This window comes from Antechinus flavipes, chromosome 3, assembly GCF_016432865.1.
Source record: "Antechinus flavipes isolate AdamAnt ecotype Samford, QLD, Australia chromosome 3, AdamAnt_v2, whole genome shotgun sequence".
In the NCBI taxonomy this organism is placed as follows: domain Eukaryota; kingdom Metazoa; phylum Chordata; class Mammalia; order Dasyuromorphia; family Dasyuridae; genus Antechinus; species Antechinus flavipes.
This window is the reverse complement of record NC_067400.1, coordinates 169000721-169024144: the sequence shown is the minus strand read 5'-3', so window position 1 is coordinate 169024144 and position 23424 is coordinate 169000721. Positions and strand designations below refer to the sequence as shown.

General features: G+C 34.7%; 1 protein-coding gene across 2 annotated transcripts in view; it reads right to left on the bottom strand.

Moving 5' to 3' along the window:
* Nucleotides 1–3404: 3404 nt before the first annotated feature.
* The window catches only part of TEX29 (testis expressed 29), a 41181-nt gene continuing 21161 nt past the window's right edge, over nucleotides 3405–23424 (bottom strand). For both annotated transcript variants that reach the window (XR_007951747.1, XM_051984214.1), the window contains 3 exons: nucleotides 10315–10384; nucleotides 8197–8309; nucleotides 3405–4280 (listed from right to left, as the gene is read on the bottom strand). Coding sequence is in view for 1 of the 2 variants with exons in the window: in XM_051984214.1 (XP_051840174.1) it covers nucleotides 4249–4280; nucleotides 8197–8309; nucleotides 10315–10384 (215 nt within the window). In the remaining variant the exon portion in view is untranslated. The remainder of the gene's footprint in view (nucleotides 4281–8196; nucleotides 8310–10314; nucleotides 10385–23424) is intronic.

Below are 23424 nucleotides of genomic sequence, written 5' to 3'. Positions count from 1 at the left end.
ACACACACACACACACACACACACACACACGAAGCTTGGGACGGTGCTCCCTGCACTTCGGAAGCAGAGTCCTACCTCCTATAGTTAAAAGTCAAAAAATAAGCTGGAAAATGTGCAAACGAAAAAAATTCTGACCACAGAAAGTTACTATGGTGACAAAGAAAATCAAAACACATGCTCAAAAGAAGATAACAAAAGTTAAAATTCCTGAATCCAAAGCCTCAAAAAAAATATGAATTGGTCTCAGACCATGGAAGACCTCAAAAAAGTATTTTAAAAATTAAATAAGAGAGGTAGAGGAAAATTAGGGAAAGAAATGAGAGTGACACAATAAAATCATGAAAAAAAGAGTCAGCTTGGTAAGGGAAGTACAAAGAATATTGAAGAAAAGAATACTTTAAAAAACATAGTAAGTCAAATTATAAGAGACGTAAAAACCCAACGAAGAGAAGAATGCCTTGAAAAGCAGAATTGGCCAAATGGAAAAGGAGATAAAAAAAATTCACTGAAGAAAATAATTCATTAAAAGTTAGAATTGACCAAGTTAACAAAATTAATGATTCATAAAGTTAATGAGTTTATGATCCATCAAGAAACAAAAATTTTTTTAAATGAAAAAATAGAAGAAAATTTGAAATACCTCATTGGAAAACCAACTAACTGGAAAATAGATGCAGGAGAGATAATTTAAGAATTATTGGATAACCTGAAAGTTATGCTCAAAGGAAATAACTTAGATATCATCTTTCAAGAAATTATCAAGGAAAATTGTTCTGATATTCTAGAACCAGAAGATAAAATAGAAAGTAAAAGAATACATTGATCTCAAAGTGAAAGAATCCACTAATCTCTTGAGAGTGATCCCAAAATGAAAACTCCCAGGTATATTATAGCCAAATTCCAGGTTTCCAAGATTAAATTGTATTTCTTGTTTGTATCTCAATGGGAAGAAATTATTTCTCAAAAAAAAAATCTTTATTTTTTTGGAACTGGGACCCAGCATTAACACAACAAGAATGTGTGATGATCAACTATGAAAGACTTGCCTCTTCTCAGGGGTTCTGTGATTCAAGGCAATCCCAATAGACTTTGGAGAGAAAACTCCATCTATATTTAGAAAAAGAACTATGGGAATTGAAAGCAAATTAACATGCTAAAGTTCACTTCTTTTTTCTAATTTTTCCTCTCTCCTGTGGTTTTTCTTCTCAGGGATTCAGTGAGTCAAGGCAATCCCAATAGACTTTGGAGAGAAAACTCCATCTATATTTAGAAAAAGAACTATGGGAATTGAAAGCAAAAAACATGCTAAAGTTCACTTCTTTTTTCTAATTTTTTTCCCTCTCCTGTGGTTTTTCCCTTTTGTTCTGATTTTTCTCTCCCAACATGGTTCATAAAGCAATTTGTATTTATAAAAATAAATTAAAATATCATGGAACCACAGGTCAAAATTTCACAAGATTTAGCAGCTTCTATATTAAAGGATTGGAGGTCTTGGAATATGATATTCCAAAGGTCAAGAGAATTAGGATTACAACCAAAAATCACCTACCCAGCAAAACTGAGTATAATCCTTTAGAGGGAAAAATGGATAGTAAATTAAATAGAAATATTTCAAACATTCCTGATAAAAAGACCAAAGCTTAATAGAAAATTTTACTTTTAAATACAAAACACAAAAGAAACATAAAAAGGTAAACAGAAAAGAGAAATCATAAGGAATTTGCTAAAGCTAAATTATTTATATTCCTTGGTAGGAAAATGATATTTATAATTCCTAAAACCTTTCTCATTATTAGGGCAGTCAAAAGAAGTATGCATAGAAAACAGAGGTGTGAGTTGAATGTGATGGTATTTTCTTTAAAAAAATTTAATGGATGAGAAAGGAGAATTCATTGGAAGAAGGGTAAAGGGAGAGGTAAAATGGGATGAATAATCTGACGTAAAAGAGGTCTGAAACAGATTTTACAGTGGAGACAAAAATGGAGGAATTATGGAGGAGAGCACATGAACCTTACTCTCATAAGAATTGATTCAAAGAGAGAATAATATATGTACTCAGCTGGGTATAAAAATCTATTTTATATAGGAAAATGGGCTACACAACTATAATCCAAACCTAACAAAATTTGCCGAAAGAAGTTCAGCACCAGAACACTAGCTACTAAAAGATGAACTTTTTGGTCACTACTTACAAAAACTAGCTACTGTGGGATAGGAAAATCTGTCTGGAAGACAGCTTATGAAAAACAACAAATTTTCACCTTTACATGCATATATCTTACCAAATACTTCACTATTATTAGCCCATTAAATGTTTATCCTATATTACCCATCCATTGGGGAATGTCTGAACAAGTTGTTGCATATGATTTTGTCAGAATATTATTGTGCTCTAAGAAGTGATGAGCAGGATGCTCTCAGAAAAACATATTAATACATAAATTGATATGAAGTTAAGTAGAATAAGAGAATATTATACACACTAACAGTAAAAATATGATGATCTACTATTGAAAAACTTAACTGTTTCAGCAATACAATGATCAAAGACAATACTATAGGACTTATAATGAAAGGTCCTGTCCATCTTCAAAGAAAGAATTGACAAGAGCATGAATTCAGATCAAAGACACTTTTTCTTTATTTTCTTTGTTTTTTTTTTTAAATCAGCTTTCTCTTTTACAAGATTACTTACAGAGAAATGTGTTTTGCATGATTGTATATTTATAAACCATGTCAAATTGATTGCTTTCTCAGAAGGGGAAAGAGGATGGAGGGAAATAAGACATGATTTTATTTTATGTTATAATCACTTGTTACATTAGGAATAATGTTTTCCCTTCCTATTTACTCATTCAGAAACCAGCCCCTATAGGTTGTTCAGCCAATCGCTAAAGGACATAGCTGATGGATGATTGACCACATTCTCTAGTTATATGCTTCTTGCTCTTGGGTGATTCCCCATCATACTAGAAGACATTACAAACAGAATTCAATCTAGGAAAGATCTTGCCATTATGAAAAACAACAAATTTTCACCTTTACATGCATAGATCTTTCATTTACAATTTAGAGTGACCAACTTATAAAGTAGAAAACCAACCAGGATTGTTGTCTTTCATTCTTGAAGAAAATCATACCATCAGGAAGGTGATGACATGATGTGCAAGCAGACTGGATCTAAGTGAGGGAAGATTATGCAGTTTCTAATCTCACTTTCTTCTACAGAACTTTCTGGGACCACTGGCAAAAAAAGAAATTAGTATTACTAAAGGTGACCCAAATGCAATGGAAGGTGGATTGGATGTAAGACCACTACCAAGGTCTCCCACTGCATTGGAGGCCATCTCCAGTAGTCCTGACCTATGTCTTGCCACTAGATCCAGATGGCTCCAGAAGAGAAAGTGAGGCTGCTTATTTTGCACAGCCCTCCCTCACTTGTATTCAATATATTTGCAAGTTATGACATCACCTTCCTGATATCATGGTCCTCTTAAAACCAACCAAAGCAGTCCAGATAGAGATGGATTGTTTTGTCCAGATTACTGGAAATAGCTGAGATTCATGATCAGGCCATATTGTCAGCAAGAGCTGAAGACTTTTTGACCATGTCCTCATTAATATGTCTACCCCCTCATTTATTGTTAACTAATTAGAGTTGATTTTCAGTCTCAGGTACACCCCCCTTTTCCAAAGGCTTATTAAGCATTCAATGTTCAGGGGGAATGGGGTCTTTAGTTTATCAGAAAACCACTGACCTCAATCTATTAACTATTAGTTAGCCATAATTAATAAATTCATTATCAATAATCCAGAAATTATCTCTCAGACTTTTCATTTGTTACACACAGTCCCAGACACACAATAAGCACTTGATATTTTTTCATTTCTCTTTCTCTCCCTCCCTTTCCCTCTCTGTTTCTCTCTCCCTTTTTGCCTCCCTCTTTCTCCCTTTCCCTTTCCTCCCTTTCCCTTTTCCTTTCCCCATTTCTCTCTCTTCTTCTCCCTCTCTTTCTCCTTCTCCATCTCTCCCCCTCTCCCTTTCTTTATTCCCTCCTGCCACAAATAAATACATAGAATTGAATAAGAAAATGCAACACAGAAAGCACTTTGAAAAATATTATTTGTATTCTTTTTCCAGATGAAATGGAAGCTTCATCATATAAAATAACGGAATCTGAGCTGCCCAAGAAATTGTTCCTTAACCATCGCTATTGGATATGTCCTCCTTGATTTTATCATGTTTCTTTATTCCAACCCTTCTTCATTAATCGGCATAACTAGATGATGACAAAAAAGAAGCAAAGGCAATTTTCAATCACAATAATCAACAAACCAAGATATCACAAAGTCTAAGAAATATCTCTATATGCCAACAGATAGGCAAATATTTCATTAACCAAGTAATTATATGAGCAGGGCTATTGAGAAACCTGATGCATCTTAGTACAAACCTGGAATATCACTATTTGTGTGTGTGTGTGTGTGTGTGTGTGTGTGTGTGTGTGTGTGTGAAATCTGATTAAGTTCTTTTTTCCTTATCTATTATCCTCCCCCACTGAGACATAATCCTATATGAGCTAGGGCAATGGTGACAAAAGATTTAGGTGGTGACTGCTTTTTAATTAGAATCATTAAGCCAACTAATTTCTTTCATTTCTCTCAATTTCTTTCAGTCTCATTTCTTTCAATCACTGCTATCTGTATAACAATTTGTAAAAGTTTCCCTGTGAATATGTGATAGACTCAAGTATTTAGGGCACAGGAGAAATGTCAGAACATGTTTATTGTCCCTATATTAACAAAGATTTTGGTCCATTAAGCTGTAGAATAGATGTAAAAATAGCTGTAGTAAAAAACCTTTTTTATTTAGTGATTTAAAGTTTGCAAAGTACCTTACAGATAAGAGTTAAGTGCATTGTCCAGGGTCATACAGCTAGTAAATATCTATAAGACCAGATTTGAAAATAGGTCTCCCTAACTCCAGACAGCACTTCACCCATTCAACAACCTAGCGGCCTCTAGAAGGGGACATTATAAATATAATTCCCTTTTTATAGGAAAGGAAATTGTATTTAGAGAGTTTGTATTTTTTTCCCAGGATCACTTAGTGTCAATAGTAAGACTTGAACCTAAGAATGCCTTTGCTTAAAACACCAAGATTATATTGGGAATGCTTCTGACTCGGTATCCCAAAGGGTCATGATTAATTAACTGGGACAGAGCTATTTGATGGGAATCATGATCTGCAAGTCAAGCATTTCATGGTTGACTGGAGATAAAAAAAAAAGAAAGGTATTATATTAGGTTGGCTAAAGAGGCTGCAGAATCTGTCTAGAGGGCCAGTGAAGGCTGTCTTGATGATAGAAGCTGGCTGGCTGAGGGCTTGGCTATGGAAACAGTAGCACTGGTTGCAATAAGTTAGAGGTTGGTAATTAAGAAGAATAAATCAGAGTCCTCCGTTTCTAGGGTTCCTGAAAAAACCTGTACTTTGGGGCAATGGCTATGTTACAAAGGCTGTTTTAGAAAAGCAACAAGAAGAATGTCAAAAGTGTGCAGTTACACTGGAAATCAGACTAATCCTACTAAAAAAAAAAGCAGAGTATCCTCCCCAAATTTGAGCTCCTGAAGTCCCTTTAAGATGTAAATAAGATTCTAGAGATTATAAGTGTGAAGGATTTGGGAGCTGGGTGGAAGAAGGGGGAAGGATGTCACCTGAAGTACAAATATACACTAATAAAAATACACTAAAAATATACACGAAAGTGTCATTCCCGAACATGAAGTATTTAAGAAAGAGGATCTCAACTCATCTGAGCACCCCAGTGAAAGTCTCATTTAATTAAGGTCTAGTATAACTAGGAACATTTTGCTAGCAGGGAAGATGAGGACCTCTTCTGAGAGACAGAGACAAAGGCAGAATAAACTGATCTTGGGGAAAAGTAGATCATTGAGGAATCCAGCTATATGTGTATCTCTGTGCATTCTAGGAAACATGGGGCACTTGGCAGTTTCAAACCTTCTTCATTAGACAAAATGTTTTCAAGTGGGTACCTTTATAATAACATTCATTTTATTGATGCATGCTCTGACAATGAAATTGGTGCAGAGCTATAAATGGGATAGGGGATGGGGGTAAAGATGCTAGAACAAGGTCTGTAAGGTGCTATTTGTTAAGTAGTTAAGGACACTGGAAATTCCAGAGGCAAGATCAAATTAGGAAGTAGAGACAGAGAGGAAGGAGCCAAGGTCATGAATATCCATCCACAGAATGTAAGTGATTCCTATCCACCATTCCTCCACCAACCTTTGATTGTAATCATAAAGAGTCTCCTCCTCCCTCTCCTGGCAGGTCCAGAAGCAGAGTTTAAAACAGGTAATTTTAGAAGTCATCTACTGCTAATCCATTGATAATGGTAAAGTTAAAACCCAGAGTCAAAAGCAGCATACAGGATGAGAGGGTGGTATGGTCAATAGCTTCCCTAGAAAATGCCAGGAATTACCACAGTAACATCAAGAAAAGAAGGTTTATGCTAAGCCATGGAACTACATGATTTTCGCTCCAGAGAACAGTAGAGAAATCTTCTGCTACCATACTGGTACTATTGCCATTATCCTCTATTGCTATTAATTAAAATATTTTACCTTTCTTAGCACAAGAAGTCAACAGCTAGGGGGAGGAAAGCATTTTTAGTAGATGGGGGCAGAGATAATGAGATTTTGAATCCTGAAGTAACAGTAAAGGTGAAATTTCCCAATCACTATAAGAAACTGTTCCCCACATGTTTAACCGGCTCATGTGATGACAAAAACATAGAATCAAATGAGATAACACTATAAAAGGATTTGCAAACCTTAAAGTTTTAAATAAATGTCAGTCATTATTATTTCTAAGATATAAGGATACAAAAGAAAATTATGCCAGATGAAATACATAAGTGCCATACACTCCTAAGAAAATATATTCTCCTATAGAGATACTATTAAATTAGTGAAAGTCGTCAAAATTCCTTTCTTAAAAGTGTTTTGTATGCACCAATCACAGACATTTCTGGAATTCCATTTAAGCCCAGTATCCCTCAAAAGTATTATTCAATATATTTTGCTAATAGAAGAATTAGCTTTACTTAAAAGTTCCTGAGCATAAGAAAGTTTTCAGGTCTTTGTCAATGAAGTTTTCATTTGAACTTAAGCTACATATAATGAATGTTAAGTCATTTGTGTGTTTTCATGTTCATTTAAAAAAAAAAAAACCATGGAAGAGGAAAGATGAAGGGTTTGTTTTCCTCATGGTGTTTGTCTCTTTGACAAGTCACTGGGGTTAAACGAGCAAAAAATGCTTTCAAGGCCTTCAAATAATTCTTAAATAGGTATGAAAAACCCATTTACTCAAAGTCAAATGAAGAATACTTAATTACTCCACAGCATTCATTGTACTTGTCAACCACACTAATAAATCCAGCAAGAAAGTCTTTAAGACTTTCTTAAAACCAAGGAGAGTTGTTTTTTTTTTTAAACAGTAACACTGGAAGGAAAGGGTCAATTTCTGTTAAAAGGAAATGTGAGAAGGAATTGTACAAAACTAGTATTTGTTGCTTTGTTTTTCTACCTACTATTTCATTTCTGATCAAAATTTCAACTCAGAGAAAAAATGTAAAGGAGTTTCAAGCATTGGAGAGGGACTTGAGCGATACAGTCAGTAAGGACCTTATGAACATTGAAATTCTAGGTCTCTATGATTTATATGTGGTTGACTTTAGTACCTTCTTCAGCCATCTCATGATTTGGTCTCACTAGTACTTGTCAGTTTTTTCCTTCTCTTGGTTCAATTAGATATACACACACACACACACACACATATATATAATTATGGCATCAAAAAGGGTTTTACAGCAAGGGATAGAAGAGAAATATATAAAAGTTGAGAGTAGCATTTACCTTTTAAAATAAAAAAACTATGAATTTAGGAGAGGGAGGTACCAATTAAATTAGCTAAACTAACAAACAGAAAACAAACATAAATCTATTGAACTGTTCTTTCATCTATTTCATTTCTGATCGTGGTGTCTACCACCCATAGGCAATATTGTAATAAAGATTCGTGTTTTGGGAGGGGATTTGAGCTATATTACCTTTCAGAAGGTAGGGACCTTTCAGAACTGAGATTCTAGAACTCTATATAAAGTAATTTAGTACCTTCTTCATCAGATACCTCACGATTCACTGGGATAATCTCAGGCCTCAATGTGTTCTTCTTTTGATGTGATCCATACTTTTGAGTTGTTTTTTTATTTCTTCCCTGTACAACACTGATAAAAATAGTATTAAACTAAAGAGTATTTGAATTTCAATTATAGAAATCAGATATCAATAATCTTGGGTCACCAATACATCCCCTCACTTAATCATTAAATAATGAGACATTAACTCTGTGATGTAGAATTTTTTGTACCAATAAATAAATAAAATGACCTTTTTTTCTCATTAGAATCTTTAAACCATCAGAGTAATGCCAACAGCAAGATACAATGGAAAGGTCACCAGATTAAGAATCAAAAGAACTGGCTTCCAGTTTCAATTTTGCTACAAATTTTATTCAATTAAATTTAACAAATGATCAGATTAATCCCCCTGTCCCAAAAGAATTAAGTGCTACGCTGAGCCAGGCACTGTTACAATATAAAACCATTAATAAAACAATACCTGAGTTCAGAGAGCTTACATTCTGTAGAACGTAACATGCATTTATTAAATGCTTACTTTATACTCGACATAGGAACTAGGGTCCAATGACAAAAAACAGTTCTTGCATAAATCCCATAACATCCCTTGGCTTCTTTTTATTATTCTATTAAATGAGATTGAACTAAAGATTTGGTACAGTTTTAAAATGCTATGACAACTAATTGTGAATTTATTACAATTTAGAACAGTTATGCAACAATAGAAATCTAGACACATGGCTTCTTGGGAAAACAAAATTGCATACTACTTGCCTTCTCATAGCTCTTATCCTCTTACACTCCAGAATAGGGAAATGCAAGGACCAGGGATAGTAGACCAGTTAGCTGAAATTACTTATGCTAGCAAGGTTTGGAATCATAGCACTACATAGGCTTGGAGTCCAATCCATAGAATTCATTTACATCCAATCATCCAATCATCTCATTCCACAGACATCGAAAACATGGCAGTAAGAGATTAAGATAAACTAATTAATGGCAGAATTGGGGCTGGAATTCAAATGCCCTTAATAATCCAGTTTTCTTTTCACCATACTACCTCATTTCTGATATCACTAAGAACAAATGTTTAGGAATATGACAAGACAAGATAGGATGCTTGGTATAGGTTTTAAGACATTCTTCCTTCTCAACTGAGCAAGAGCTGACAATTATTTGGACATAACAGTGCAATCAGACCAAAATGTAAATGCAGCCCATTCAAGGGGTCTGTATCTGGCCAAAAAACCCTGAACTCCTTTCAGTAACAAAATGACCTCCCTGAATATCATATTGCACATGATAAACAATGTGCCTTACAAAGAGCAGGTGTTTAGTGAATATTTATTGCCTCAATAAGTAGTTGAGTAAGAGATTTAGTGCTGAGCAAAAAATGGTACTGTTGAATTTGGGAGATTTCTTCCATTTTGGTCCAGCACTTCTTCAGGTTCATAATTCCATGACTCATGAGTGAATATTCTGAAGCATCATCAGCATCACTAATCCCTCCCCTTCTCTTGCCATTCTGTCTTCATTGCCATCCTATTCCATCTAACAATTAGGTTCATTAAGAGAGAAAAAAAAAATTCAGCTGTTAGAATGAGATCTGAAAGAGGAGGAAAGGTAGCAGACCAAAGGCAAGGTCAGGCAGCCAGATGCTGGCGAGGGCTGTGACAAGCTGGAGCCACAGTCACTAAGAGGGCATTAGGTGCCAAGCAGCATTGGACAAAAGCACTTAGTTGTTTGCAAATGGACTATTAGCAGAGCTTGGACAATAAGACTGAATGGGAATTGAGGTTTTGAAGAGAACTAGCCTGGACAGTGAGCTGAGCAATAGCAAAATTCCTGCAAAAGTTAAGAAAAGTGGCTGAAACAAGGATTGTGGCAGTGAGCTGCTCCTTCCACATTGTAAAATCCAAAGTATTGTGGGAAGGAGAGGGTGGGTCAGTAGGAGAAATGGAGTTATAGAAGGCAGGGGAATCATAAGATCACTGAGTCAGAGGGGAAGTCATCACTCCCAATCATTTCGTTATATTACAAATCCTAAATATATGCTTTACAAATCCTAAAAATGCTTTAAAAACAAACTGACCTGTATGTTACATAGATAATGAAGAGTCCCATGATGATGATTATCGAGGCAGTAAATCCTTGAACATAAGCTGGAAAATAATTTCAATTTATCACCATCCCAAATAGGAAAATCAATCTTCAAACAGAACAGGGTATCTTAGTGTCTCACATTGTCATTCCAATTCCCACAATGTTTTCTGTAATGCTATTATTTTGGTTCTCATCTGACCTAAGTAGTGTAGAAATGAACTTGGAGATAGGAAGGTGTGAGTTCCAATTCTAACTCAGACACTTATTAGCTATGTGTTTCTGGGGCAAATAACTGAACCTCTCAACCTGTAGGTTGTACAATGGGAATAATACCTACCTCACTGGGTACTATTAAATGCAATAACTCACATATAGCAATTTATAAACCTTAAAATTCTATGCAAACTCTGGTTATTATAATTATTATTGGCTAGTTTTAACCTTCTTGTGAAAAGAAAAATATATTTATATAATTTTGTTTTCACAGTTGAAAATCTCCAAGTAAATCTTGACCAGTTATAACATTGAGCCAAATTTAATTAGATGCCATGGTAAGAAAAGCATGTCTTAAGTCAACAGAAATAACCACAAATCCTGGTTAACTACAAATGATGTGGGTGCATATTCCAGCCAAGCTAAATTTTCAATTGAGCATGCTTAAAAAGCCTCATGTATATTAACTTCTTCCTTAAGGAGGAACCAAATGCATTTTTGAATATGTGATGATGTGGCAAGAGGAAGGGGAGAATATGAAAACATATCAAGGGGTGTATATAGGAATATAATGTAATGAAATGCTATACTTCTGAAGGGTCTCCTCCAATGGAAACTGAGGAGAGGAGAAAGAAGACGAGGAGGGAATATAGAATATAACTACTGGCTCTGATATCTGTGAAGTGTAGGAGCTCATCTGGAGTTTTCACACCTGCTTTTTTGCAGGAATGTATTAAAATTTTTAACTGCTTTGCTTATCCTGAGTCTGTTCATTCACTGTACTCTTTTAAGGGCTCAGGATATTGTTTTTCACCTTCTCAATTAAATATCTTTGGAAAACTTACTTTTTTCCATTGACTTTCAGTAATTATTCAAACCTTTAAGTCAAATAAAGATGAAAGATTAAAGACCTTAGCCAATAGTGGCCTACAGCAAAGCTTCTTAAGTTATGGGTCACAATCTCACAATCAGTAACTGAAGGTGGGATTCACAAAAAAATTAGGCAATGGTAAAAGATTTCTGAATTAAATGACCCAAATTAATTCAAAATCAAAAATGTAATGAATTCAAGGTGTTTCTGGAAGTGCTTGCCCATGTTGCATCATGCAATTTTACTGCAACCTTGGTTCTGAGCATTCAACATGCCCTCTTTGCCTCGTGCACACACCAAGATTTCCAGAAATACCTCAACTCAGATTGGAGACAGGATCATATAAAAATTTCTCTGGTGAAAAGGAGTCATGAGTGGAAAAGGTTTAAGAATCCCTGACCTAGAGTTCATGTAATGATCCCTTCACTGACAGGGTGAATGACTTCCTTCCTTATCTCTATTGTCACTATTTGCCCTTAAGCAAGTTGTTCCCTTGACTTTAATCCTCTCCCAAATGCTACAGCTTTCCTCTGACTCTTCAACATGCAATTAAGCTTCCCCTAAAATAAGACAGTTACCTCAGACTATCTTTCTCACAGTTATTGTGAGGAAAGCGCTTTCACAAACCTTAAAACATTAAATACATGTCATTTATAGCAGAGGAGGATATTATTTGTTTGATATTGGTTGAACCTAAAATAAAATATTTTTTTCTGAACAGATAAATTCTATTTTGAATGATTTTTCTCTACTCATCAGTAAGGGCCACAATCCTAAAATAAAACAGTCATCATATCTTAGAACACATAGCACTCAACATTGGGAAGGTAGCCTAAAGGATTCATGTAAGGATTGGATTAAGGTTGGATTAAAAGACCTCAGTCTATTCCAACTCTACAATTTTATGATTCTATGGTTCCGTATAAAAATTGGAAAACAAACACTTGAACATGTCACTTACCAAATGGTGTAGTATAAACCTGGATTGGATGATAAGAGCAGTTCAAAACCTTATATTCTGCTTCCTTTCTCTTTGATACTCTATGCTAATTTTATATATTCTTATGATTTCAAGTTCTTATGCAAGTTTTGATTAAGGCATGATACAATCAATGCTCATTTCAAACCAGTCAATTTAAAAATTTGGTGAAAGGTTTTCATAACATGGAATTACGCATGCTGTGAATTCATGATACCCTGTCACTGCATATTATGACTTATACAGCACAAAGGTTGGTTCCCAACCTTGAATAAAAGAAACATTAAAGAAAAGAATTTGAGGGTATATTAGCAAATCCTTCAACCAAGAGTCTGCTACCCAGGCTTCTCCTGCAAATGGATTGGCCATTAAAAAAGGTGTTTCTACACATAAACCATATAATAAAACCAGGCTGATGTAGAGAAAATTAACATTAATTTTGTATAAGAATTATAAGAACTAAAAATACAAAAATAAAAATAAAAACAAAAATGTAGTCTTCCTGCCCCAATACTGAATACATTAAAGAAGTGAGTTGGGGTCTTGTTATTGTTGTTATTGTTCCTATGCTACTAAAAGTCCCCTTAACCATCACCCTAGGGGGGAGAAAAACATTTCTATTTGGCAAAATGACTAAGTAAACTTCTGTTTAAAAATGTGCACTGTAATCTAACAGCATTTTCTATGTCTATGATATGTGCCAGCCATTACAAGTTGCCCATCTGTCCAAAATTCAAAATGATTTGCAGGGAAAGAGAACATCTATTTCCCCTGGGAGCTGATTTCAGACTCAAACAGTATTTGGTTATATTGCCATAGCAGTTAATATTACTTTGAACAGTTAAATTAGTTCTAGAAATCAACTAAAGCACTAAGGAGAATAGCATCCAGTAAATGGAAAGCATAACCGTAACTTCATTATGGAAAGGAAGTGGCCTGGGTTTTAAGCATCTGCTGCTTTCCAAATATTGAACATTGTTTTAGCTAAAGAAAAAAAAGAAAAAAAAATCGAAAACCCAGAATGTTTGGGTCCCAAAAAGAACATCCCACATTACCCTAGTTAACTCCAATTTGTGCTTTGGATTAAGTCTTATTAGCATCATTTTGGAGCACAAATAATATAGCACATCATTTAACTGGCTTGTAAAAAGCTTCTTTAAATAGATCAGTCCCTTGGCTCTTGTGATTCCACATTAAAGTTGTATGTTACTCATATGGAAGTGAAAGAATAGGTTTTATCTGGAAGAAGCTCCCAATACATGTTCAGTCTGATGCATGAGCTTACTACAAAACCCAGATATAACTCCTCACTATTTAAATACTTTCATTCACACAGCAGTATGGTATAATTCCAATGATGAAACAACTGAATTTGGAGTCAGAGAACTTCAGTTCAAATCTCAGCTTTGCAGCTTACTTGCAGCATATTCTCATATTCTCTCCTTAAGTCTTAAGTCTCATCATATGTAAAAATGAGGGCTTCACAGATATAAAAAAATCACATTATAAACAACTTGGAATAGCAAAGAAGAAAATATCTCTTTAATCTATGTCTAGGGGAAGAATTCACGATTAGACAAGGGATAGAGACAATTTTTATTACATAAAATTAAAAAGATTTTGCACAAAGTAAATCAATGTGATTGAAATTAGAAGGGAAACAGTTAACTGAGCAAATTTATTTAATAAATGTTTCACATCCATATACAAATATAAAATAACAAATAATTCTCCAATAGATACAGGGTAAAAGTATGACTTAGTATTTATTAAAGAAATAAATCCAAGCAATAAAATCCAGGTGGGAAAAAAAGCTTCATAAATTCAAACTAACACAATTCTGAGGTTCTACATTAACCCCATCAGACAAAAAAAAAATGAGTTGTTGGAAGGACTATGAGAAAACACTGGTACATTTGGGGAAGCTATTATTTAGTCTATCCATTCCAGAAAGTAAGTTAGATATATAACCCAAAGTCACTAAGCTTAGTCAGTGATATCACTAATAATGTCTTATACTCCTAAGAGAGATAAAAGAAAAAGAGAAAAAAATACTATATCAACAAAAATATTTATATCAGTTTTCTTGTTATACTCAATAACTGGAAACAAAGTACCCCCCATTAACTGAAGAATAGCTGAACAAATTATGGTATATGGATGTATAGTAATACCCCCATAGAACTCACGAAATTCACATCTATTCCTCACAAGGATAGCTCTTATTCCTCCCAGGATTCTAATAATTCTGTATTTGGCTATCCTTCCATTAGTTCAAAATCCCCTATTGGTATCCTTCTCTTAATAATTAGCTAGTAGACGCAGTTAGAGGGGCAGGTAGATGGCACAGTGGAGTAAGAAAGGCTCATTTTCCCAAGTTCAAATCTGGCCTCAGACATGTACTCCTTATGTGACCCTGGGCAAGTCACTACCCTGCTTTCCTTTTCTATAAAATGAGCTGGAGAGGGAAATGACAAACCATTCCAATATCTTTGCCAAGAAAACCCCAAATAGAGTCATGAACACATGACTAAAATGATTGAATAACCTCAATACATTTTCCAAAGTAGGAGATATCTATTTTACAATTCAAGATTTTTCCTTTTACCTTTCAATATTTTCATATTTTAGCCTTTGCAGACCTTCAGCTTTTGCTAAAGTTTCATTGGGTCATGAATGTAAGGGGACATTATTAGCAACTGAAAATTAAATAAGGAGCATAAGGATTTTCTAACCCAAAGTCAGATAAGTCTTGGGATATAAACAATGAGTAGGAAACAAAGATTGGATAGACAGACAGGGAGATAGACAGACACATAAACAACAAACAATATTATAGGAACTACTTAGCTGACTGACTCTTCTATGTTCTAAAGAGCCTGGCACCTGAGATTAAAGACTTTTTTATGCAGTACAAAAGCAGGTATGTTTTTTCTTTCTGTTATGGGTACATAAGGGACCTACCTTTTTAAAAAGAGTAGACATTTAATCCTCTGACCGTTAAACTAAACAGGAAATGGCACAGTCTACTTTTCTTATGTAGAATCAAGACAAACTCCACAGTTTCATGCCGGCAGCCACATCTGGGTTAATAAAAACCATTGGGCTAGTGAAGCTCTATTAAACATCAGTCACACTATACCATGATGTCTGCCAGGGCTTGCATGCCATATCTTTATTCATGGTAAAAAGAATATGAGCTTTTGAAAAAATGGACTGTGTTTCCTCTCCCTGGAGGCCTGCCAGCCAAAGCTGGATGACCATCTGTGGAAGGAGTTTCTTTTCAGGGACAGTTTGTAGTAGATGACCTCTGGGGTCCCTTTCAACATTGAGATTTTGTGATTTAAATTCAAGTATTCTTTATTTTAAGCCCAATCTCTTTCTGTTATACCACACTACTTTTCAATGAGATGAGAAAAGGTACTTGTCCTTGAATATCTTACACTACAATTGGAGAAAAGGAAGAAAATTATCAAGATTTCATTTTAGTATGAGAAAAAATGTGAATATATGGCAAATTATTGCTATACAGAATGAGTGTCTGAAAAGTAAACCTATGACTTGAGGGAGACAGAGACCAAGTGTCTATTTTAGCCCATAATTGGAAGAAGTGCTCATATAATAATACCTGCAAAATTCCAATTTTTCTTAATTGTAGAAGACAGTTTTTTCTTTATCTATACAATTATTAAAGCACTTAGCGCAGTGCCTAGCACATAATAGGTCCTTAACAAATACTCGTTTCCTTCCTTTCCTATTCCACAGAAATCACTCATATTTCTTTGACTTGTTATAACTTCTCTTAAGTTTCTAACATCCCATATACTTTAATTTCTAAGAAGGTTTTGAAGGTCTTTAGAGACTAATTATTAGGGTATACAAAGGAGAAAAAGAAACTCAAAATCTTAGGGGGAAAAAACTCAGGATTTTAATACCACAAAAAGGCAGCCAAGAAAATCCTCAATAAGTACCAACCTATATAACTACTTTCCCATCCACATAAGAATCTTATAAAAATAGTACACACATTTCAAGGACATATTTTATTAGGATAGTAGGAAAAAAAGGTCCTTTTGCAAGTGATATGCACAGATGGTCATATATTTACCATTACACAATGATTGAAAAGTAGAGAATATAAGTTCCTATTATGTTTATTTTTTAAAAAGCAGTTGATTCAATAGTAATAATAACTAACATTTAAATAGTGCCTTAACATTTACAAAATAATTTAGGAATATACCATTTTATCCTCACAACAACCCTGGGAGGAGGGTTTTATTATTATATCCATTCTATAGCTCAAGAAACTGAGGCAGAATGAGGCTAGTTGACTTGCCCAAGTTCACAAAGTAATTAAATATCCAAAGTAGAATTTGAACTCACATTTTCCTGATTCCAGATCAATACTCTATACACCACACAACCTAGCGACTTGAAGAAAAAAAAAATGCCTGCTTAAAGGCTCTCCTCCAATGAGGTATTTCTCAATGTATGTAAGAATTACATAAAGTCCTATGAAAGCTACAGAGATGTTCATTGATCTAATCATTATCATTATCACTTGAGCTATAATTCAGAGACATATACTGGGCAAAGGAGTTTGCCTGTTATAAAAATACATCCAACCCATAGTTCAAGTTGAAGATGGATTATATTGTTGGTAAAGCCCTCTAAATGATCTGACATTATGATAATAAGGTTGAAAGTTATATTGATCCAACATCCTATTGTTCTCAACCCTATTTATCAAACTCATGGAGTAGGATGCAGTGGTAAAGGAGACACCAAGTCTGCAGCTTTTTGTATTACCTGCTTTTTGTCATCTTCCTACTTGTAAATGGACCCGTCCTTGCTACTTTGGGAAGAACTGAAATGCAAGGGCCCAACCTTTTTGGCTGATGTGAATCTATCTGAATTGTCTTACAAGTTACCTCATTACCTATAAAGCTCTGCGCCTTGAAACTATTGTGGATCTTCAATGATTAGTCCATCAATGTGTTGCTAGCTTAATATTCTCATGATAAAAATCTTTTCTTTTTGTTCTGAGTTTTGCTTCTTTAATCAAAAACCAAATGAAGAATTTTTCCTTTCCACAATAATATATTTCAGGTCCCAAATTGCTAAAGAGCTTGCAGGGTCAAAACTATAATTACTCAAAAATGTTCAAGCTAACAAAATAAGTGGATGAAAATGCCTGTAGCCTTCTCCAGACTTCAATTTATGTTTAGATGAGCAAACTACAGAATTTATTGCTGTGCTTTTCAGTCATTTTTCAGTTATGTCTAAATCTTTGTAATGCCCTTTGGTATTTTCTTGGCAAAGATACTGGAGTGGTTTGCCATTTCCTTCTCCAGTTCATTTTACAAATGCCCAGGGTCACATAAGCTAGTGAGTGTCTGAGGCCAGTTTTGAACTCAGGAAGATGAGTCTTTTTGACTCCAGGCCTTGCACTTTATCTACTGTATCACCTAGCTGCCATTCTCTAGAATTTAAGACACTGAAAAGAAACACTAAATTGGGGCTACAACTGAACAGGAAGAGTAGTAATGACTGGATTGCCTTTGGAAAAATGACAACAATCATTTTATTTTTTTATTTTTTTTTAATTTTTATTTAATAATTACTTTATATTGACACTCGTTTCTGTTCCGATTTTTTTTCCCTCCCTCCCTCCACCCCCTCCCCTAGATGGCAAGCAGTCCTTTATATGTTGGATATGTTGCAGTATATCCTAGATACAATATATGTTTGCAGAACCGAACAGTTCTCTTGTTGCATAGGGAGAATTGGATTCAGAAGGTATAAATAACCCGGGAAGAAAAACAAAAATTCAGATAGTTCACATTCGTTTCCCAGTGTTCTTTCTTTGGGTATAGCTGCTTCTGTCCGTCATTTATCAATTGAAACTCAGGTCTCTTTGTCAAAGAAATCCACTTCCATCAAAATATGTCCTCATACAATATCAGACAACAATCATTTTAATGCATTTATTATTAAGTGCATATTATATATTCCAAGCCACTGTGTGGAAGTGCTAAGGATATGAATATAAAAAGGAATATAGTCTCTGCCTTCTAACAGCTTACATTCTAATAAGTAAAGATAACACATATAAAAAGGATGAGGAAGAAGAGGAAGAGGATAATGACAGTTAATATTTATATAGAGCTTATAATCTACCAGAAATTGTCCTCATTTTTATAAATTTTAATTAATTTTTAGTGTTATTTACAATTATTATTTAATTTGATCCTTACAACAAACCTGAAAAGATAGGTGCTATTATTATCCCCATTTTAGAGATGAGAGACAAACAGGTTATAAAGCTAGTAAGTGTCTATTTCAATTTTGAACACAAGTCAAACTTGAACACAACTCTTTCTAAGTTCAAGCCTATTATTCTAGTCACTGTGCCAGAAAATATTTAACAACCAACTCTGAAAATGTGTGACACATTTTTAAATTTAATCTCTATTATTAACAGTTTCTTGATCACTTTTGTCTAGACAATAAACAAAACAGTAATTTCAAGCTCTAATTTTTGCATTTACTGATTTCCATTCTCAGGAGCTAAAGTTTACTGGCTCCATGATGTAAAGAAATGTTGGCCTGCAAGGGGCATTTTGGATGAGGAATTTATAAGGGTAGTAAGTAGAGCCAATGGGGCAAATGACTAATAACTGGATTATTCATTTGTATCATTGGAGGAAATACCAATATTAATGACATTGTAGACCAGTCTAAGCTTGGAGGAAATCATAAAATCATGGAGCCCTGCCCCTGAGCTGGAAGGATACATATAAGCCATCTAGTCCAATCCTCTGCCTAAGAGATGAATCTTCACTACAATCTCTTTGCAACTTATTATCACTTCACCCTGGCAGGAATACTTCCAGTGACAGGGAACTTAGTGAGCTAGTCTGGCTCGTTTTATTTCTGGAAAGCTCTAATTCTTTGAACCAAAATCTGCCTCCATTTCATTTCTACCCATTGGTCCTAGAATTTTCATCTTGCTCCAGTTTATTAAAGTCCCTCTTAAAATTTGGTGACTAGTAAAGAATACAGGAGATATTGTTGAATATTCTAGATAATATATATCTAGGTCACACGAACATTTTTGTCAACCATGTTACACTTACTGAATCTTGTGCAACTGACAGCCAACTCTGAAACTAAAAAGAATAACTTTTTAAAATATTAATTTAATTTTTTTGATTTTTAATAGTTTTTTTATTTTACCAAATACACACAAAGATAGTTTTGAATATTCACCTTTGCAAAACTTTGTGCTCCAACTTTTTTTCCTTCTCTCTCTCCCACCCCTTCCCACAGATAACAAGCAAACCAATATAGATTAAACATGTGTATTTCTTCTAAATATATTTCCATATTCATCACACTGCACAAGAAAAATCAGATTAAAAGGTGAAAGAAAAACACATGAGAAAAAAGCAAACAAATAACAAAAAAAGTTTAAAATACTAGGTTATATTCAGTCTCCATAGTTCTTTCTAGATGTGGATGCTCTTTCTAATCATAAGTCTATTGGAATTGTCTTGAATCACCTCATTGTTGAAAAGAGCCAAGTCCAGCACAGTTGGCATCAAATAGTCTTATTGCTGTGTACAATATTCTCTTGGTTCTACTCATTTCACTTAGCATCAGTTTATGTAAGTCTCTCCAGGATTCCAAGTCTCTGAAATCATCTTGCTGATTTTTTTAAATTTTTAATAGAACAATAGTATTCCATAACATTTACATACTGTAATTTATTCAGCCATTCTCCAATTGATGGGTGTCCACTCAGTTTCCAGTTTCTTGCCACTGCCAAAAGGGCTACCACAAACATTTTGGCACATACAGGTCCTTTTCCCTCCTTTAAGATCTCTTTGGGATACAAATCCAGTAGAAACACTGCTGGATCAAAGAGTATGCACAGTTTGATAACACTTTGGGCATAGTTCCAAATTGTTCTCCAGAATGGTTAGATCAGTTCACAACTCCACCAACAATGCATTAGTGTCCCAGTTTTCCTACATTCTCTCCAACATTTATCATTATCTTTTCCTGTCATCTTAGCCAATCTGAGAGGTATGTAGTGATACCTCAGAGTTGTCTTAATTTGCATTTCTCTAATCAACAGTGATTTAAAGCATTTTTTCCTGTGACTGGAAATTTCATCATCTGAAAATAGTCTGTTCATATCCTTTGAGCACTTATCAACTGGGGAATTGCATTTTGTACAATATAATGCATTGTATTAAATTTGAGTCAATTCTCTATATATTTTAGAAATGAGACTTTCATCAGAAACACTGGTTGTAAAAATTTTGCCCCAGTTTTCTAAACAGAATAACTTTGATCTCTTTTCTAAATTATAATTGGGTCATTTTAGTTATGACTGACTCTTTGTGACCCTTTTTGGGGTTTTCATTGTCATTTATTTATTTATTTATACTATTTCCTACTCCTACTAATTTTTCGGATGAGGAAACTAAGGAAAACAGGGTTAAATGACATGCCCAGGGGTCCATAGCTAATCATTGTCTGAGGCTGGATTTGAACTCATAAGAGGAGTCTTCCAATGTCCTATCCTATAGAGCCTTCAAATATTTGAAAATAGTAATCATGTACTTACTGTCCCTCTAGAGCTTCTTAAAACTAAATATCCTCAATCTCTTTAATTATTCCTTCTATGACACACTCTCTGGCTCCCAAATCCTGTCAGCCTAGCTCTAGGTATGCTCTACTTTACTTTGTAGAGTATAACCTTTCTGGGTACAGGAATTATTTTGCTTTTATCTTTCATTCACAACACCTAGCATAGTACCTAGAACATAAATAATGTTAAACAAATACATGCTGAATTTAATGAAATCTTTAGCATTCTTCCTAAAATGTATTTCTAAGACTTGAATACAATAAGACCCCAGTTTTTGTTGACTTTAAACTCAAGGTGATGCATTTGTGTGAAAGGACTGCCCCCAAATCTGATATTACCTTGGGCTATATGAAAGGACTGCCCCCAAATCTGATACTACCTTGGGCTACCACACAAATGCATCATCTTAAATTTAAAGTCAACAAAAACTGTGGGTCTTTTTCCCATTCATTGACCCTTCATGAGGGTCTTAAATCACCTCATTGTTGAAATACATTCAGCATATATTTGTTTAGCATTGTTTATGTTCTAGGTACTATGCTAGGTGTTGTGAATGAAAGATAAAAGCAAAATAATTCCTGTCTCCAGAAAGCTTATATATTTCAGAAATATTAGTAAATTCACATTTAATTCAATAAATATCAAACACATGCAAAAGTGCTGTTCAAGGCATTAAGATAGAAAATGAAAAGTAAGTCACTCCTAAGGAGTGTAGTAACTTCTCTGACACACACACACACTAGGGACCTCCAGAATCCATTTTCAATGTACTCTGGAGGTCTACATACATATAATATCAAGGTTTATAAGCCCCCTTTCCTATGTTTCTTTTTTTTTTAGTCAAACCCAAGAAATTGCTTACAGCAAAGGAATTTAATAATATAGCTTAGGAAAAAAGCCACAACAAAATATTCTTTTCATAAACTTAGGGCACATTCTCTGACAAAAGCAAATTCAATCAGTGCAGAGAGAGACAGCACATATTAAAGATGAGGGATGAATACATAGGTAACACATGTAGACAGATCAAATGGGATGGGGCAGCTCACACCTGGACGTACAAGAAGTTTCTCTGTGTTTAGATATTATTACCATTGGACTACTCTTTCTGGACCTGGTCCTTGCTGGGGGAGGAATCTCAGCCAAGTAAATTTCATGACTGTTAGGAATACAGCATTGCTCTCATGTAATGATGGTTTCATGGTATGCTAGGCTTTGCTCCCCTGCTACCAGCTTCTGGCACAAGCTCCAGTTGGTGTGCTTTTCTTAATATTAGCTAATATTTCTAGTTAGAAGAGCCCTGGATGGCTACAGTGGATAGAGTGCAGCCCCTGGAATGAGGAAGACTCATTTTCTCAAGTTCAAATCCAACTTCAGACACTTATTAGCTATGTGATCCTAAGCAAGTACCTTAACGCCATTTGCCTTAGTTTCCTCATCTGCAAAATGAGCCAGAGAAGTAAATGGCAATTCATTTCAGTATCTTTGCCAAGAAAATTTCAGTTGGAGTGACAAAGAGTTGGACAAGACTGAAATGACTGAACAATAGAAGCTTCTGGGATCCTCTCTTCAGGGTCATACAACAGCTATCTCTGTTCCAATCTGCTAAGGATTCTGGCTAGACCTATCTCTAATATGCACTCCTGAGATCTCTCTGGCCATGATTTCCATCGCTGGGGAAGCAGGGAAGATAAAGTGCCCCTAAGCTAAGACTCAATCTTTTTCACTCCACTATCTACAAGATGATAAAAGTATTCTTTCAGATAATTTAATCAGGATAACAAATAATCTAAGGAATCAAAGTCACTGTTTTCCTCCAGTTCCCTAGTCCTCCACCAACTCCAATCTGCATTCCTAACTATCATGCAGCTAAATCACCTTGTTTAGGTGTTGTACTTTGGCCAGTGAAAAATATTACTGTCTCCCTAAAAATGAGATAAGGCAGAATATGACTGGGGCCAAGGATAGACCAAGACAAGATGTTCTAGAATCATTTGAAGAGAAAGAAAAACACTTTGAGTTAGAAGGAGAAAAGTTCATAGAATGGCTCTCCAGGAACATAGATCATATTATGGGAAGCTGGAATGGGAAGTTAATAGATTTTGGAGGTCTTTAAACATTAATTTGAGAAATTTGTATTATTTATTCCATAGGCAATGGGAACAACCAACAAATTTTTGAGCAGAAGAGTTATACTACCTTATCTGTGCATTAGAAAGATTATTTTGGCACAAAGTAAGCATTTAATAAATGCTTGTCCATGCATTAATGAATTAACCAACTATTTAACTAGATAACCAATTAAACAATCCATTGTAGCTGAATTATTTCAGTGGCCTCATAATTAGTCTTCTCACTTTCGTATTCTACT